At 44.4% G+C, this 14,647-nt stretch overlaps 2 protein-coding genes across 7 annotated transcripts in view; one reads left to right on the top strand and one right to left on the bottom strand.

The window, feature by feature from the left end:
* camsap3 (calmodulin regulated spectrin-associated protein family, member 3) overlaps positions 1–3,972 on the top strand; it is a 36,320-nt gene extending 32,348 nt beyond the window's left edge. For all 6 annotated transcript variants that reach the window (XM_010892514.4, XM_010892518.4, XM_010892515.4 and 3 more), the window contains 2 exons: positions 664–782; positions 1,443–3,972. In XM_010892514.4, the coding sequence (XP_010890816.2) occupies positions 664–782; positions 1,443–1,745 (422 nt within the window). In that variant the 3' untranslated portion in view covers positions 1,746–3,972. The remainder of the gene's footprint in view (positions 1–663; positions 783–1,442) is intronic.
* Positions 3,973–5,504: 1,532 nt separating this feature from the next.
* nr5a5 (nuclear receptor subfamily 5, group A, member 5) lies at positions 5,505–12,571 on the bottom strand. Its single transcript, XM_010892513.4, has 7 exons — positions 12,300–12,571; positions 9,327–9,442; positions 8,257–8,398; positions 7,293–8,017; positions 6,756–6,875; positions 6,322–6,469; positions 5,505–5,815 (listed from the first exon to the last, which is right to left on the bottom strand). Exons 1-7 carry the CDS (start codon positions 12,415–12,417, stop codon positions 5,568–5,570), a joined length of 1,617 nt encoding a protein of 538 aa, XP_010890815.2. The 5' UTR covers positions 12,418–12,571; the 3' UTR covers positions 5,505–5,567.
* Positions 12,572–14,647: the final 2,076 nt, after the last annotated feature.

Here is a 14,647-nt window from a genome sequence, read left to right on the forward strand (position 1 = left end):
AATCCCTACACTATTCAGTGGTTCTTTTCTCACTGAATCGCTACTGATTGGACTGTGCAGAGTTTTAGCAACCAGGAAACGATAGGGGATTTCCCTTTTGTCATTGTCCTGTCTAAGGACTTGAAGAGAGATGGTTAAATCCTCTTGTGACAGATGGAGAGGGAGGGCGAAGCTTTTACATTTGAAGTTAACCAATGGAAATTCAGCGTTTTAGGATGCACTTTTGAATGCACCCAAAAATAAATATGTAAACATTCCACTATCTTTTCACTATTTTGGCAGATGCATTATGGGCATTTTCTGATACATGCAAAAACATATATGCATGTCCTGTTTAATATTTAGCCTTTAGATTATAGCCCAATGTTGATCTGTGATAGCGACGACTTCCCTCTTGTTTTAATCATTTCCAAACAATCTCTTCCAATTTTCTTAATGTCATGGCCAGTAGATTTGTTCATTTTAAGTAGTGAAGTTGTGTGGATATTGGAAGTAAGCCATGCTGTCAATACTGTGTCATCATAAGAACCTGTTTGAACTGGTTCAACTGAAAACAACTGTCTAGCTCACATTGACAGCCCTGATCTCTGGCGTGTCGCCTGTTGTGGCTTGTGTTGACTGGTCGGCTGTGTCGATTTTTGTTGATTGTGTTGTGTATTCCAGGGCCCAAGCTGTACAAGGAGCCCAGTTTCAAGTCCAACAAGTTCATCATCCACAATGCTATTTCTCGCTGCTGTCTGGCTGGCAAGGTCAACGAACCACAGAAAAACAAGATTGTTGAGGTCAGAACCCTTTATATTAACTCCCTGTAGATATGTGGTTGGCAACTGAGCAACCCAAACAAAAAAACACTAGCAGAACTCTGTTTCCCCCTTTCCTCTACAACAACAAACCCTTGTAGATCTCTTTTCCAACTCCACTACAATAACAAACCCCTTGTAGATCTCTTTTCCAACTCCACTACAATAACAAACCCCTTGTAGATCTCTTTTCCAACTCCACTACAATAACAAACCCCTTGTAGATCTCTTTTCCAACTCCACTACAATAACAAACCCCTTGTAGATCTCTTTTCCAACTCCACTACAATAACAAACCCCTTGTAGATCTCTTTTCCAACTCCACTACAATAACAAACCTCTTGTAGATCTGTTTTCCAACTCCACTACAACAACAAACCCCTTGTAGATCTGTTTTCCAACTCCACTACAACAACAAACCCCTTGTAGATCTGTTTTCCAACTCCACTACAACAACAAACTCTCGCAGAGAGTCTGCTACAGCCCCAAACTTGAAGATCGTTTTTTCCTCTCACTGCAACAACAAACCCTCATTGATCAGTTTCCCCCTCCCTGCTACAACAACACTCCCTCTCGCTCTCTCAGCATTGCCAATATCAGTATATTTAACATTGTTTTATTTCCGGCTACCCTGTGTCACAGGAGATGGAGAAGTGCCAGGCCAACCACTTCCTGATCCTATTCCGTGACTCCAGCTGCCAGTTCCGGGCAGTCTACACCATGAACCCGGAGACCGAGGAGATGGTGCGTCTCACAGGCATCGGGCCACGCGTCATCAGCACCGACATGGTGGAGTCTATCTACAAGTACAACTCGGACCGCAAACAGTTCACCACCATCCCGTCCAAAACCATGTCCATGAGCGTTGACGCCTTCACCATCCCGGGTCACCTGTGGCAGAGCAAGCGCCCGGTCACCCCAAAGAAGCTGGGGACACCCAAATAATAACACTGGCCTTTCAGTGAAGGGGGCGGGGTTTGGTGAAAGGAAGTTAAGGGCCCCTCCTCCTTCACCCAATCAACACCCCTAGCACTTTTCTCCTTTCTGTTGGTGCGTCAAAGAGTGGGTTGTGGTGTTTTGGAGACTTAATTCAGTAAGCCTGGAGTATCTAAAATGAATGAATGACACTGGCATCAATTCAAAATGCCTGGCCCTTTAACCCGGTCCAGCCTTCTGGTCTCTGCCACATTAAGACCAACCTGGGTCCTATTTACCAAGAAGCAAACAGAGACGAGTAGGGACTGTCTGAATTTGTCAAATGAGAAGTGCTACTTTTTGTCGTTGTTCATTTCCAATTCAAAATGGTTTGCTAGGGTGTGCACTAATGAATATGAACCTGGTTGGCTCTATATGTGGGGACATTGGTACATGTCACAATCAATCACCACTACTGCAGCCATTTAGGGCCCTGTCTGGAACCCACAGTGTCTCTGATTGGGCCGCAAGACCTGATTTATGTAGATTGTAAAAAAAAGAATGATGACGACATAAACAATGATGGGATTTGACTGGAACTGTCTGGATGAACTGGGCTTCATCAGATCTACAGGGTCCCTCTTCCCTGGGTCCCTGACTCCCCCATCCTGATGCCTCTCCGACTCCTCCCAGGTCCTATTGCCTCTCGCTGACTGCCCCCAGTCTGTTCTACTGCCTCTCCCTGACAATCAATCTCCCTCTCTTTCCTTTCTGTCATCTGTTCTTTCTTGTCATTTAATTCCAGGGCTATTTCTCCACCCATCTACTGCCTCTGAAGCTGAATGAAATCCTTAGCAAACTGCTCTCTCATGAATGTAGGACACACCCTAACCACTCGTCTCCCCTGGGTGTGTCACCATTGGCCAGTCGAGTATAGCGAGGTACAGTAGCAGGCGGGTCCACCGAGGGCTCCAGCACTCTGAGTGGCTGCCGTGCCTGTTGGTCAGAGCGGTATTAAGGACTCCGCCCAACTCCTACTGTACTTCAGCTGTAGACATCTGGATGTTTTTTTTTTATATCGCCCAACTCCAACTATACTTCAGCTGTAGACATCTGGATGTTTTTTTTTATATTGCTACTTTTGACAGTGTGCTTTGGGCCTTTGCGAGCAGAATCAAGAACTGAACTTGATCCGATTTTCTCTATTCGTCTTACCTTGCTTTAGTTTGTTTCCTGAGAATAACGCCATACTTAATGAATGAAACTGGAAAAAGTGACCGGGTTCTTTGCTTAGCGTTACCCTGTATTCCCAATTGTGTAGAGAGACAAAGATAGAAAATGAATGAGGATTTAATATATATGAATGCTTTTTATTGCTGATTTCTTTCTTTTTTGACAATGATTTGTACAAACAAGCTGAACTTTGTAAGCTATGAATAAGCTAGCCTGCTGCTTTATTACTAGTGCGGTGTGTGGGAGAACAGCGTGAAAGAGAGAATGAGAAGAAACTGTCAAGAGTCATGCCGAATTCTCCACAATCTAGGGACAAATAAACCCTAAAGGACAATATCTAACAGGTTGTGTCATTTAAGATAATAGTCACACACACACACACACACATACGGTGTGTTTTACCTATGGATGAAGGACTGTATAAACCCAGGTCTGCAGGGCGTTGTGTGTTTCTCTCTGAGGTGAGCCAGCTGTCCACTCCCCAGTTCTGTTTCACATCACTTACTGCCAACCACGGCAACATGTTCTTAAAATTCATATGTGAAATTCATTTTGTTTGACAAAAAAAAATGCATTTATCAAGTGTACGGCTGACAGTGGAAATGTAGGTTGGTGTGTGTGTGTGTGTGTATGCGAGCATGTGCGTGTGCACGATTTATGTAATATCTGTTTGTAGAAGAGGTGTGTGTGTGTGCGTGTGATAGTTAATCTATAACTGGATTCTGTGCAATTCGTCTGTAGGCAGTCAGTCAGGTATTCCCAAGGTGAATGTATGGGGTAAACTTTAGAAGGATGATTTGATGTTTAGTTTCAGATTCTAATATATTATTTATGTTCGTTCTTCGGTTAAGGTGGTGAGTCACATGTTAATTTCATAGAATTTCTGTCTGTCTGATTATTTTTTTTTGCCCAGTTACAACCACATTGATGTGGAGCATTGGTGTTGCTTTCAAAAGTTGTTCCTGATTGCAAATGAAACGCAGGCAACTGGGCCAGGCTAATAAAATCCTTTTACAAATCGCCATTACAACTTTAATTTACATCATGCTCATCTGTTTTTGTCATTACCCTACTTTGAACAAGCAGCAGTTTTTATTTTGGAGGCATACCACAGCAGTCCTAAACACAATCCATTTTGATTAATGTTTGTACTTTGCAGTTTTTTGAACGGCCTCAATTTTAACTACTTTCATCAGGGAATGTAAGTGATTTTTCAACATTCAATCCAATTATACCCTATAAAATGGACAGTTCTAAAAAAGGCACACAGGCAGAGATGTGTGCCAATTTCGATAAGTTGGCGTATATTTCTAAAAAGAAATTTGCTTTGTCATTATGGAGTATTATCTTAATTGATTAATACTTTTCTTTTTATATAAATTATACATTTAGTCTGTAACACAACAAAATGTGGAGAAAATGAAGGGGTCTGAATGTTTTCCAAAGGCACTGGCTCTACTGAAGTCCTGAAGTCTTTCGAAGTTGTTCGTTCAAAGTGAAACCATGATGACCAAGTTGTTGTTTTTTCATGTTCTGCATTGTCTATTGTCATTGTTTTGTCTGCATTGCCCCAATAGTATGATGGATATGGAACTAGTCTGATGTGACTGAAACTCTAATCTTCAAAGGCTGTTTTTCCCAATCCTGGTCCTCGGGACCCAAATGTTTCATGTTTTTGTTTTTGCCCTAGCACTCACACACCTGTTTTAAATGCCCTACCACTTACATACTTGATTGACGTAATCAAACTATCGTTTTTAATTTGAATCAGGTGTGTGAGTGCTACGACAAAAACATGCACCCCATTGGGTCCCTGGGACTGGGATTGGGAAACACTACCTAAGGTTCAGTGCAGTGAGACACACACATCTGTCAGAAATTTTAATCCAGATTTCTGCTTCACAAACTGACATGCATACAGATTTGAAATGACTATAAATGTGACGTGTATGAGTTCAGCATAGTGGAAGAGAACATACGGCAGGGACAGAATACTGATACTGTTTACTTGGAGTATTAAATTCAGTGGGAGATTGAATAATGTAATACTGACCTGAATAACAGGTAATGATCAATTGCATTTCACACAGTCAGCAGAGATTGTTCCTAACCGCCCCTTACATCCGGGATCGGATGAAATCTTATAACCTTAAAGGTTACAATATGTACGTCTGATCCTAACTGGCAGGGGACAGTATCAGCCAACAGTGAAGGTTATGGTCATGGTGGGCAGATTACTGGTAGTTGATCAGGTCCTGGGCCTCTGGATCGAGTGAAGAGGGGATGCTTTAAAAGAGTAGGAACACTTGAATCTGTTCATTAAGCACGTTTTCCACAGCGAAACGCGTTTACAACAGAGGCTTAAGTGTTTCTCATTGGTCTAATTCAATGAGTCGTTTTCTGTGTGGTGCCAAATGAAGAGCAAACAGGTGAAGGAAACTTCCCCCCTTCCCTGCTCACAAGGTGTTTGTTTAGGGTTCAGGATCTCTGAGTAGGACAGGGTTTCGTTTGTCTATGTTTAGTGTTCATGTTCTCTGAGTAGGACAGGGCGTCGTTCACTGTTCAGGATCTCTGGTTAGGGCGTCGTTAAGCGTTCAGGATCTCTGAGCAGGGCGTCATTCAGCTGTGTTTTGCATGCAGCATCTCAGTCAGCAGGGAGTTGCAAGGCAGGTCTCCCAGCAGGTGGCGCTGGTACAGATACTCCTCCACCTGCAGGCTGATACTTCGGATCTCCGGCAGGCGGAGCAGCAGCTGGCCGAATTTGTCGGAGTGACCTGGGTGGGTGTAGAGGGTGTGGTCCATCAGGGTGCGGTTCACCTTCTCCTGGGTCTGCTCCACCTGCCGGCGGTTCTGCACAGACTTCACGTCTAAAGGTTGGAGGACAAGCACTTAGTTAGCGGATTGCTAGTGGAAACCAGTGGGAAATTATTGGACAGCTAGTTGGACAGCTGAATGGACTTCTGCTGACTGGCAGTTTTGGAAAGTTTGGCATTAGTCAATCGGTAGCATTTCATAATGGCAACATACAATAAAGCTGTTATAATGGATTAATAAATCAAATGATCGGCTTTCGGAGTGGATCCCCTGCCTTCGGGAATGCATCAGCGAGTGACTGGGACCAGGACCAGTGATCTAGAACAGGGTTCCCGAAACCCCACTTTAGACCTCCTTCAGCATCTTATATTTGGGTTTCAACTCTTATCTGCCACAGCTGATTCTTTAAGTCAAAAGTGTGATTAGGTTAGGCTTTGCCACTTAAGGGTTAAAATCAAGATACAAAACGTCTGGGGACAATGTAGAGGGGTTTGGGAAACCCTGCCCCAGAGCAGAGCCAAGAGGAACGCCGATCAGTGCAACCGGAGGATTAACTTACCGGGGTTGAACAGGACCAGATATTTGAGGCACACAAACTCCTGAGTGTCCAGGTGAAGGGCCTTGAGTTTGACCACTAGGTCCTGGGTCCTGGACACCAGACCGATCAGAGTGGCGCCCGCCTGGGTCAGGATGTTGGAAACCTCGATCTGCATCATATAGACAGACATTTACGACCAGTGGAGTGGAACTTCCAGACTGTCAACAGCATCCAGGCCTTTCAAATTCTCAGACCGTCCCCATGTCTCTCCCACTGCATCTATCGCTCTGACTACTCGGACTACACGAGATGTTCAAACTTCTCTGTTGTGAATCAACCAATAAGGTATGAGTACGTCGATGAGCTGCACCGAGGAAGAGGTCGGAGAAAGTAAGGAGGCAAGGGAGAAGGTAAAAAGGAGGATTGTTATGTCAGTAGTTAGGATGGCGAGCTACCTGTTGTCCTGTGACCAGGTAGATGCAGCCCTCCCTGCTGTAGGCCACCTGGCGACACAGGTGATCAAGGACCAGCAGCTCACTCCAACAGCTCTGCAGCAACACCATCTGGTCCTCCACCTTTAAAGAGCCATCATCAGGAACACCACCATTTCACGTCACCACCGTCCGAATAGTCAGTTACACATTGCTCGTTGGGTTTAGAATTTTTGTTTTGAAGAAATAATTTCTTTGTATTGACTGTTCGAATCACCTGAATGAAAATGCTAAATAAAAAAATACATTTTGATTGACCAATGAGCAGTTTCTGTGTCTTGATTTATAATCCCTGAAAGGATAGGAAAAACAAGGAAAGGCTATAGAGATTTCTTTCTGGTCAAACTTATGGTTAGGATTAGGCCATTGGGGTTAGGGTCATAAATTAGATGTTAGGAATTTAGGGTTAGGGCTAGACATAAGGGAAACATCAGTTTGAACGGCAATGTTTTTTGGTCCCCCCAAAAGTGCAGAAATAGGAGTGATTTTGTGGGACGCTACCTTGAGTTCCTTGAAGAGTGCACTGTTCCTGGACCATTCCACCAACCCGAACAGTGTCTGGTCGGCCATTTTACACATGATACTGAAGGTGTTGAGGCGGTCGTGTTTTCCACGGCCCGCCTGCTCTCTCTGGAGGACGGCCAGCACCTTGGCACACAGCTGGCGCTCATCCGGCTCTCCCTCCAGGAGCTGGGCCAGGAAGCTAGGCGCGGGGGCGGTTGACGGGGGGGTTGGGGTGGAGCTTGGTGTGGATGTAGGTGGGGTGAGTAGCCGGTTAGGTGTGTGTGGGGCAGAAGGAGATAGGCCGCAGCAGTAAGGCAACATCTCCCTTTTCTCCTGCGGGTATTCCAACGCCCCCTCGTGAAAGGCCCCATGGTACCGCCCAGGGTAAGGCGGAGACTGGGGAGGGGCTACAGACGCCCTGTCCCGGCTCATGGTGCAGTCCAGAGGCATGGTGGTGAGCTCTGATTGGCCCATATTGGAGTGATAGGCCGGGGATTGGTGGAAATGGTCAGAGGGCCGGAGCGCTGACATGTGACTGGACATTAGGTGCAGGCTGGATGGTCTGTGGGGTTGTGTGCTGTCCAGTTTGATCCTGTAGGGGGCGGTGTCGGGTTGCTGTGGCTGCTGGTGGCACAGCCTTCTCTGCTGTTTCATCTGCCGGTCTCGTCGATACAAGGGGCCAAACTTGTTCCGACCACCTCTCATTCGGTCTGCTCTCACTGCTGTGGGACCAGAGAGCAATGCACAGCTGTGAATATGTTTAAACTATATTACTCTATTATTACATTATTATTATGTGAGAGAACTGTCATTCCTTGGAAATGTGAAAGTCCACTAGGAAATAATTACCCACTAATTCTACTGCTCTGAATGGCTGAGACCTCAAATGAGTTTGGTAAAAAGTATTGCGTGCGCGTGTGTGTGTGTGTGTGTGTGTGTGTGTGTGTGTGTGTGTGTATACCCTCTCTCTTCATGCCCACGGCCAGACACTTCTGGAAGCGGCAGTAGGGGCAGCGTTTCCTCTGGGAGGGGTTCATGGGACAGTTCTGTCTCTCTGCACAGGCATAACGCTTGTTGTTCTGTACCGATCGTTTAAAGAAACCCTGCAGAGAGGGGGTGGAGGCATATAGTAGGTTTGGGGTCATTTTAGGCAGTTTCCAAAATTCAAATACATACTTTGATTTATACACAATTTGTGTATATGGATATGCCCAGTATCAGCAACTGCTAGCAGGGTGGCCGACCCACCAATAAGGTAAACCTGACAGACATCCCTGCCACCCTCCCCGGACAGTGCTGAGCCAATTCAGATGGCCCCTTACAATGGGCACAGTCGGTATGCCACGGCTGGGGCTCAAACCCCTAACGACGATGACTCAGCTGAGCTGCAGGGCCCTCGATGTGTGGAATGGGGATTTGCCAGTGGCTAAGAAGCTGCCACCTGTCATATTGACTCATCTAATTTCCAGACACCTTTTCAGAAACTCTGGTGGGAAACATCCTCAAACTTTAGACAAAAAGGACGTTCTGACTAATTCCCAGCACATTAGCATGTTGTATGTCATTAGCTGGTTAGCTTTTCCTTTGCATTATGAACTGGCTGGCTAGACTGGATGTAACAGAGTGTTTGTTTACATGAAATGTTGGAAACACTGCTCAATCTGAAGCCAGCCCTGGCAATATTTCAATCAGCTAAAACTCAAAGAAAAGAAACACTCAGCCAAGTCCCACCCATCGACTACTAAAGGCTCACTTTCAAAAAGATTTGGTGCCAACAGCTTGGTTACATCCAGGGCCGGTTCTAGGCATAAGAGACATAAGCGGACGCTAAGGGCCACCGACTGCTAGGGAGCCAACAGCCGCTAGGGGAGAGGGGGCCCCAAATCAAATTTTGCACAGGGCCCCTAAAAGGCTAGAGCCGCCATTGGTTAATTCACGCCGGCTAGGCACATCCTCACAACACAAGGCCACTGATCCAAGCAGGTCTGCGGTGCGCTAACAATGGATGGGAACCGACTGGGCTCACTGTACCTTACAGCTCTCGCAGGTGAGCAGGCCGTAGTGATAGCCAGACACCCTGTCCCCGCACACGGGGCAGCCCTCCGGATGATCTGGCCCGGCCTCTGGTTCTGCTTTCAGCTCCTGAGCTGGAGAGGAGATGGGAGAGGGGAAGGCTTTAACTTGTTGCACCTGTCCTGGGGTTCGGGACAGGACTGGGTCCAATTCACATTAATTCACAGTTAATTCAGCAGGTGCACAAAATGTAGGAGGCTGACCGAGAGTTGTCAGTGCACTCAATGGAAATAAAATATTGTGTAATTGTTTGAACACTGATTACATTTTGTAGAAAATCCATAGCCGTTAAAAGATTAAACAAAACAAGGATCAGAACCAGAATAAGGGATCCACCCCCATGGCCACATGCAGTGGGAAGTAGAGATGTTGCAGCCCCCACGACACAGCCTCAGCCCCCCTGACGAGATTCTGTTCTCCACCGATGCTTGCAGGCAGTGTGTTTGCCGGTTGATGACTAGTCAAAAGCACTGTGAGTAATACTGCTCATTATCTCATGGTGATCTACGATGCCAATACAGTTCCAGTGGTCCCCAACCAAAGGCAACAAGGCCCCTGGGGGTACTTGACCAATCCACATGGGGTACATAAGAAGACTCATGTCACCATAAGCATGCTGGTTAAATGCACATGTGAGGGGCGCTTCAGCCGTCCTCAGTGCCGGTCCAATTCCAGTAGTTGGGACAGTTGCAGAAAGAGATTAGGAACCATTGACTAAGCCTGTCCACAAGAGAATGGGCAGGTTTTTGTACATATACTTTTCAATTGACCTCGGCCCAACTTCATGAAGCAGGAGGACCAACTGAGGATGAGATCCCTGTTGTTCCCTTTGTAAAGGGTTTGAATCGACACTGCATCTCAGAGTGCTGCTGAAACAGAATCAGTGGAGGCTTTTACAGTATGTTGAATATAATTACCTGACCAGATCCTAGATCAGTTAAAACTTTGGTCACCCCTCTGGCCACTTTTGTCCCTTATGATTTAAAAGGCCAAACTGTTTCCACGCACAGATGCTCACACATATATACATATACACACACACACAGAAACACACACATTTGCTTAGCTATTTAAAAGATTTTTACTCATTTTTACTAATTCTAACTTTTACTCTTACATTTTTTTGATTTTTGTCCCTATAATATTATTAGCCTAGAAACACACAGACAAACACACACACACACACACAGGCAAAGTCCATGCTTTCTCTTTCATTATTGGCCCAACATCAGCACTCCTAGTTCAGAACATTCTCTGAACATGAGCCCTGGCCTGGTTTATTGTCCATTAGACAGGAGGCCAAGATCTCTGAAGGTGTTGCAGTCTACAACACAGGCCTCTTATCACGCAGACTGATTGGCTAGAACTGTAAACCATATGACCCTTACAATTCACTGTCAATCTCAGAAGTGTGTTGAGCAATGGAAATTATGATGACAGACAGGATTATTTATCAGTCTCTGCCAGGTCAATAAGCTGATGAATACCGGGTTATTAAAAGTGTAAGGTCTCTTAGGGAAGCAGTCTTCAGGAAGTTGCAGTCATATCAGTGGATGTCTTTAAGGTTCTGTGATCAAGTGCGGTTCCACCCTGTGCTGTCCAATATCAGCAGCCTGACAGGTTGGGTCAAATCATGAACAAACAGACTGGACTGTCAGGTTATACCATCATATCATGAACAAACAGACTGGACTGTCAGGTTATACCATCATATCATGAACAAACAGACTGGACTGTCAGGTTATGCCATCATATCATGAACAAACAGGCTGGACTGTCAGGTTATACCATCATATCATGAACAAACAGACTGGACTGTCAGGTTATACCATCATATCATGAACAAACAGACTGGACTGTCAGGTTATGCCATCATATCATGAACAAACAGACTGGACTGTCAGGTTATACCATCATATCATGAACAAACAGGCTGGACAGGTTATACCAGAGGATATGAGGAGGTGATCATACCAATCTGGTGCGGCATCAATGGCAGGTAATAACATTAACCCAGTAACAATCACTATATCAATAATAGTTATAGTACCAGTAACAGTAAAATTCACAGTACCAATGGGCCTCATTCACCAACCGTTAAAACCCACTTGTGCAGATTCCACAAAGATTCTGACATTCACCAATGTTTTCGTATTTTGGATTTGTTCGTAGGTACGAACATAATCAACTCACACACAAGAGAACACTTATGCATGTTTGAGTCCTGTGTGCCAAATAATTAGTTATTGCATTTTCTTCAATTCTACAGTTTCTTACTACTTTGTCATAAAATGGATCATTTCTTCATGCATTAACATCACGCCAAGCTTGAATATTTAGCTAGACACCATTAAGCATTGTGTTTAACTGATTAACGTTTCTTATGAAGTTTACTTCCACAACAAACAGCATCTATGAACTGTATGGGATTCATCATTATGTTTATTATTATACTGTAAGAACATAGGTGCGAACAATTATGCGGTTTAAGAGCACTTAAATCTGACATAGACTTTTCTCAAGAAAGAATATAAGAAAAAAACATAGGAAGATATTGGTGAATGAGGCCCAATGACTTTGAAACAGTTATACAAATTAGTGGTAGTAACAGTACCGGTAATAACATGAACCGACATGAACAGCCCATGTTAGAATCAATAACATGAACAGTAACAACAACTATACCAGTGACAGTAACATGAACAGTAACAAACACTGTGACAGTAATGTACAGTACTGATAACAGTAACAATAACTACACCAGTGACATTATCATGTACAGTACAAATAACATTAACAATAACCATATTAGTGACAGTAACATGCACATTACAAACAACACTAACAATCACTATTCCAGTGACATTAACATGTACAGTACAAATAAAATTAACAGTAAAAGGACTCATCAAGACCAGTAGCAGTACTCACATGTATGCAATCCCTCCGAGGACAACAGATCCTGCGGGTAACCACTGTGGTGTCGGCCCAGGAGCTGGGACTGTTGGAAGGCCTGGTCCGCATGGAAGTGGCCCTGGTGTACGTTCATTTTGGACGGAGCGGGGAATGCCTAGTCACCCTGGCCTCTTTCTCACAGCCGGAGGGAGCCGGACGGACAAGGAGAGAGACAGGCAGACACAGCAGGACCTTTGCTGTCAGTAGGCCCCAGTGTTGGACTGTCGGACTTTGCTCCATGATGGCGCTGCAATAAAACCCTGACTGTCCGACTGGCACTCCTACCGCAGCCTGAGGGGAACCTATAGTTGGAGGAATTCCTGTGCAATAGTTCCGGTAGGTAGATAGACAGGCAGGCAAGCAGGCAGATCAACAACCGTTGTTAAAGGGGTTAATCACTATGTATATCATATGCCTCCTTACATTGTATGCGGCGTATCAAAAAGAACCTAGCACATTCATCCACAATTGGTTTATTTGTAATTATTTGTCTATCACCATTTTTTTTAGTAGTAAAAACCAACAGACAAAGTCAGTTTATCAGATATTAGCATATTTTAAAGGAGCAAGCTCTAGTGATGAAACACATTTCTGAACATAGGGTTTTTGACTCTACCATACCATAATACTTGTTTTTTGCATTATGCTATTGCTTTGCGTGTGAGTTTTGGATCATTGTCCTATTGCAAGATCCATGTTTGGTTCCGTTTCAGGTTTTTGATGGACAGCCTCACATTCCTGGTTACCTCAATTATGACAAGTTGGCCATGAGGCAGCAAAGCAGCCCCAAACCATAATGCCACCATCTACATTCTCTATGAGCATCTTTTGTTCAGATTCTGGGCTGAATGTTGTGGGACAACTTGTCCTATTTAGATGGCCATTGGTCTGGAATTTTCTCCATTTGTAGATGATCTGTCAACATTGGAATTATGTACTTCGAATTGTTTGGAAATGGCATTGTAACTCCTTCCAGATTTATGGGCATCAATAACTTTTCTTCTGAGTGCCTTGGACAGGACTTTTAATGCGGGCATGATGTGTTACCACACACCCATATGATTAAGACCAAACTGGACCACGTTTTTAATCTTTATGGAAGGCTGGACCCTACCAAGTTAATCCTATTATATACATTTATATCAAGTTTCATGAGAATATGATGCCATAAATACCAAGCAGACCCACTGTGAGCGATAAAGAATGTCTAACATTTTCACTAAACCCTTGGAAAACATCTTAACAATCTTCACCAGAGACTCAGTGCCATCTGTCATGAGTACATGAGGAGATGGGAAGCAATCTCAAGGATGAAAGGAACTTGAAATACTTAAATTAGATTTACATACTGTGAGACACAACAGCGTACTCTTAGTACAATTCAGCATGAGATGAGTATATAATCAAGACACACGTGTCTTGCACTGAACCTGAAACAATAAGCAAGAAAACAAGGGGAACAGAGGGATACAGATCCCTGTGATAGTTAGGGGGATGGAAACCCGGTGTGGGTACTGAGGAAGACATGACTCTCCGGGAGTGGAAGATGAAGAGGGTGTTAGGTTGTTGTCCAGGGGAGTGCAGGAAAAGGGCGTTGCATGGTGGCAGCTAGTAGACTGGCAAAACCAAGCACCGGAGCGGTGGGGAGAGGAGGCAGGAGTGACACCAACCAAAGGGATTTTCCTTCTTTACCAGGACTCAGGAAGAACTTGAGGAGATCAATGCCTAAACTCCATGAATGAGCAACTCGACTTTACAATTCACTTTGACCCTTCCCAAATAGGTTCTTGACATGATGGCTATTTAAGAAAAATAAATAAATATATATATCAATCTAGACCGATCTCCACAGGAAGCACATCGGTTGATTTAGTTGAAGGATATGAAGCTGTGATTACTCCTAACGGAATCTGGCTTCACAAAAGGATTCATGGATAGGTGAGAAACACAGGGGGAAAGCCTTCAACCTTAAAGAAAGATCTAAGCAGATCTTGTCCCCTCACAATTTACCCTGTACACTTTTTAAGCATCCTCCACCTCCAAGAGACATTGTGGTTGGATCTATCCCCCAGAGAGAAAGGAATCTTAACAGGAAAATGTTCCACACAGACTCTGCTCACTGTAGTTTGACATACAAACATAACTAATTTACCCCCTTAGGAAACAGAGATTGAAAATCAAAGGCCTGATTGGTTGTATTTCCACTAATGACGTGTAGTGGTCTGTCTTACGTACAAAAAACCCAATGTCTCAAAACTCGAATCAGTGAGAGCATTCAGCATCATACGGACAGGTGAGACCAAAAACCTAGTTTCTACTCATTT

Source organism: Esox lucius, chromosome 11 (genome assembly GCF_011004845.1).
Source record: "Esox lucius isolate fEsoLuc1 chromosome 11, fEsoLuc1.pri, whole genome shotgun sequence".
In the NCBI taxonomy this organism is placed as follows: domain Eukaryota; kingdom Metazoa; phylum Chordata; class Actinopteri; order Esociformes; family Esocidae; genus Esox; species Esox lucius.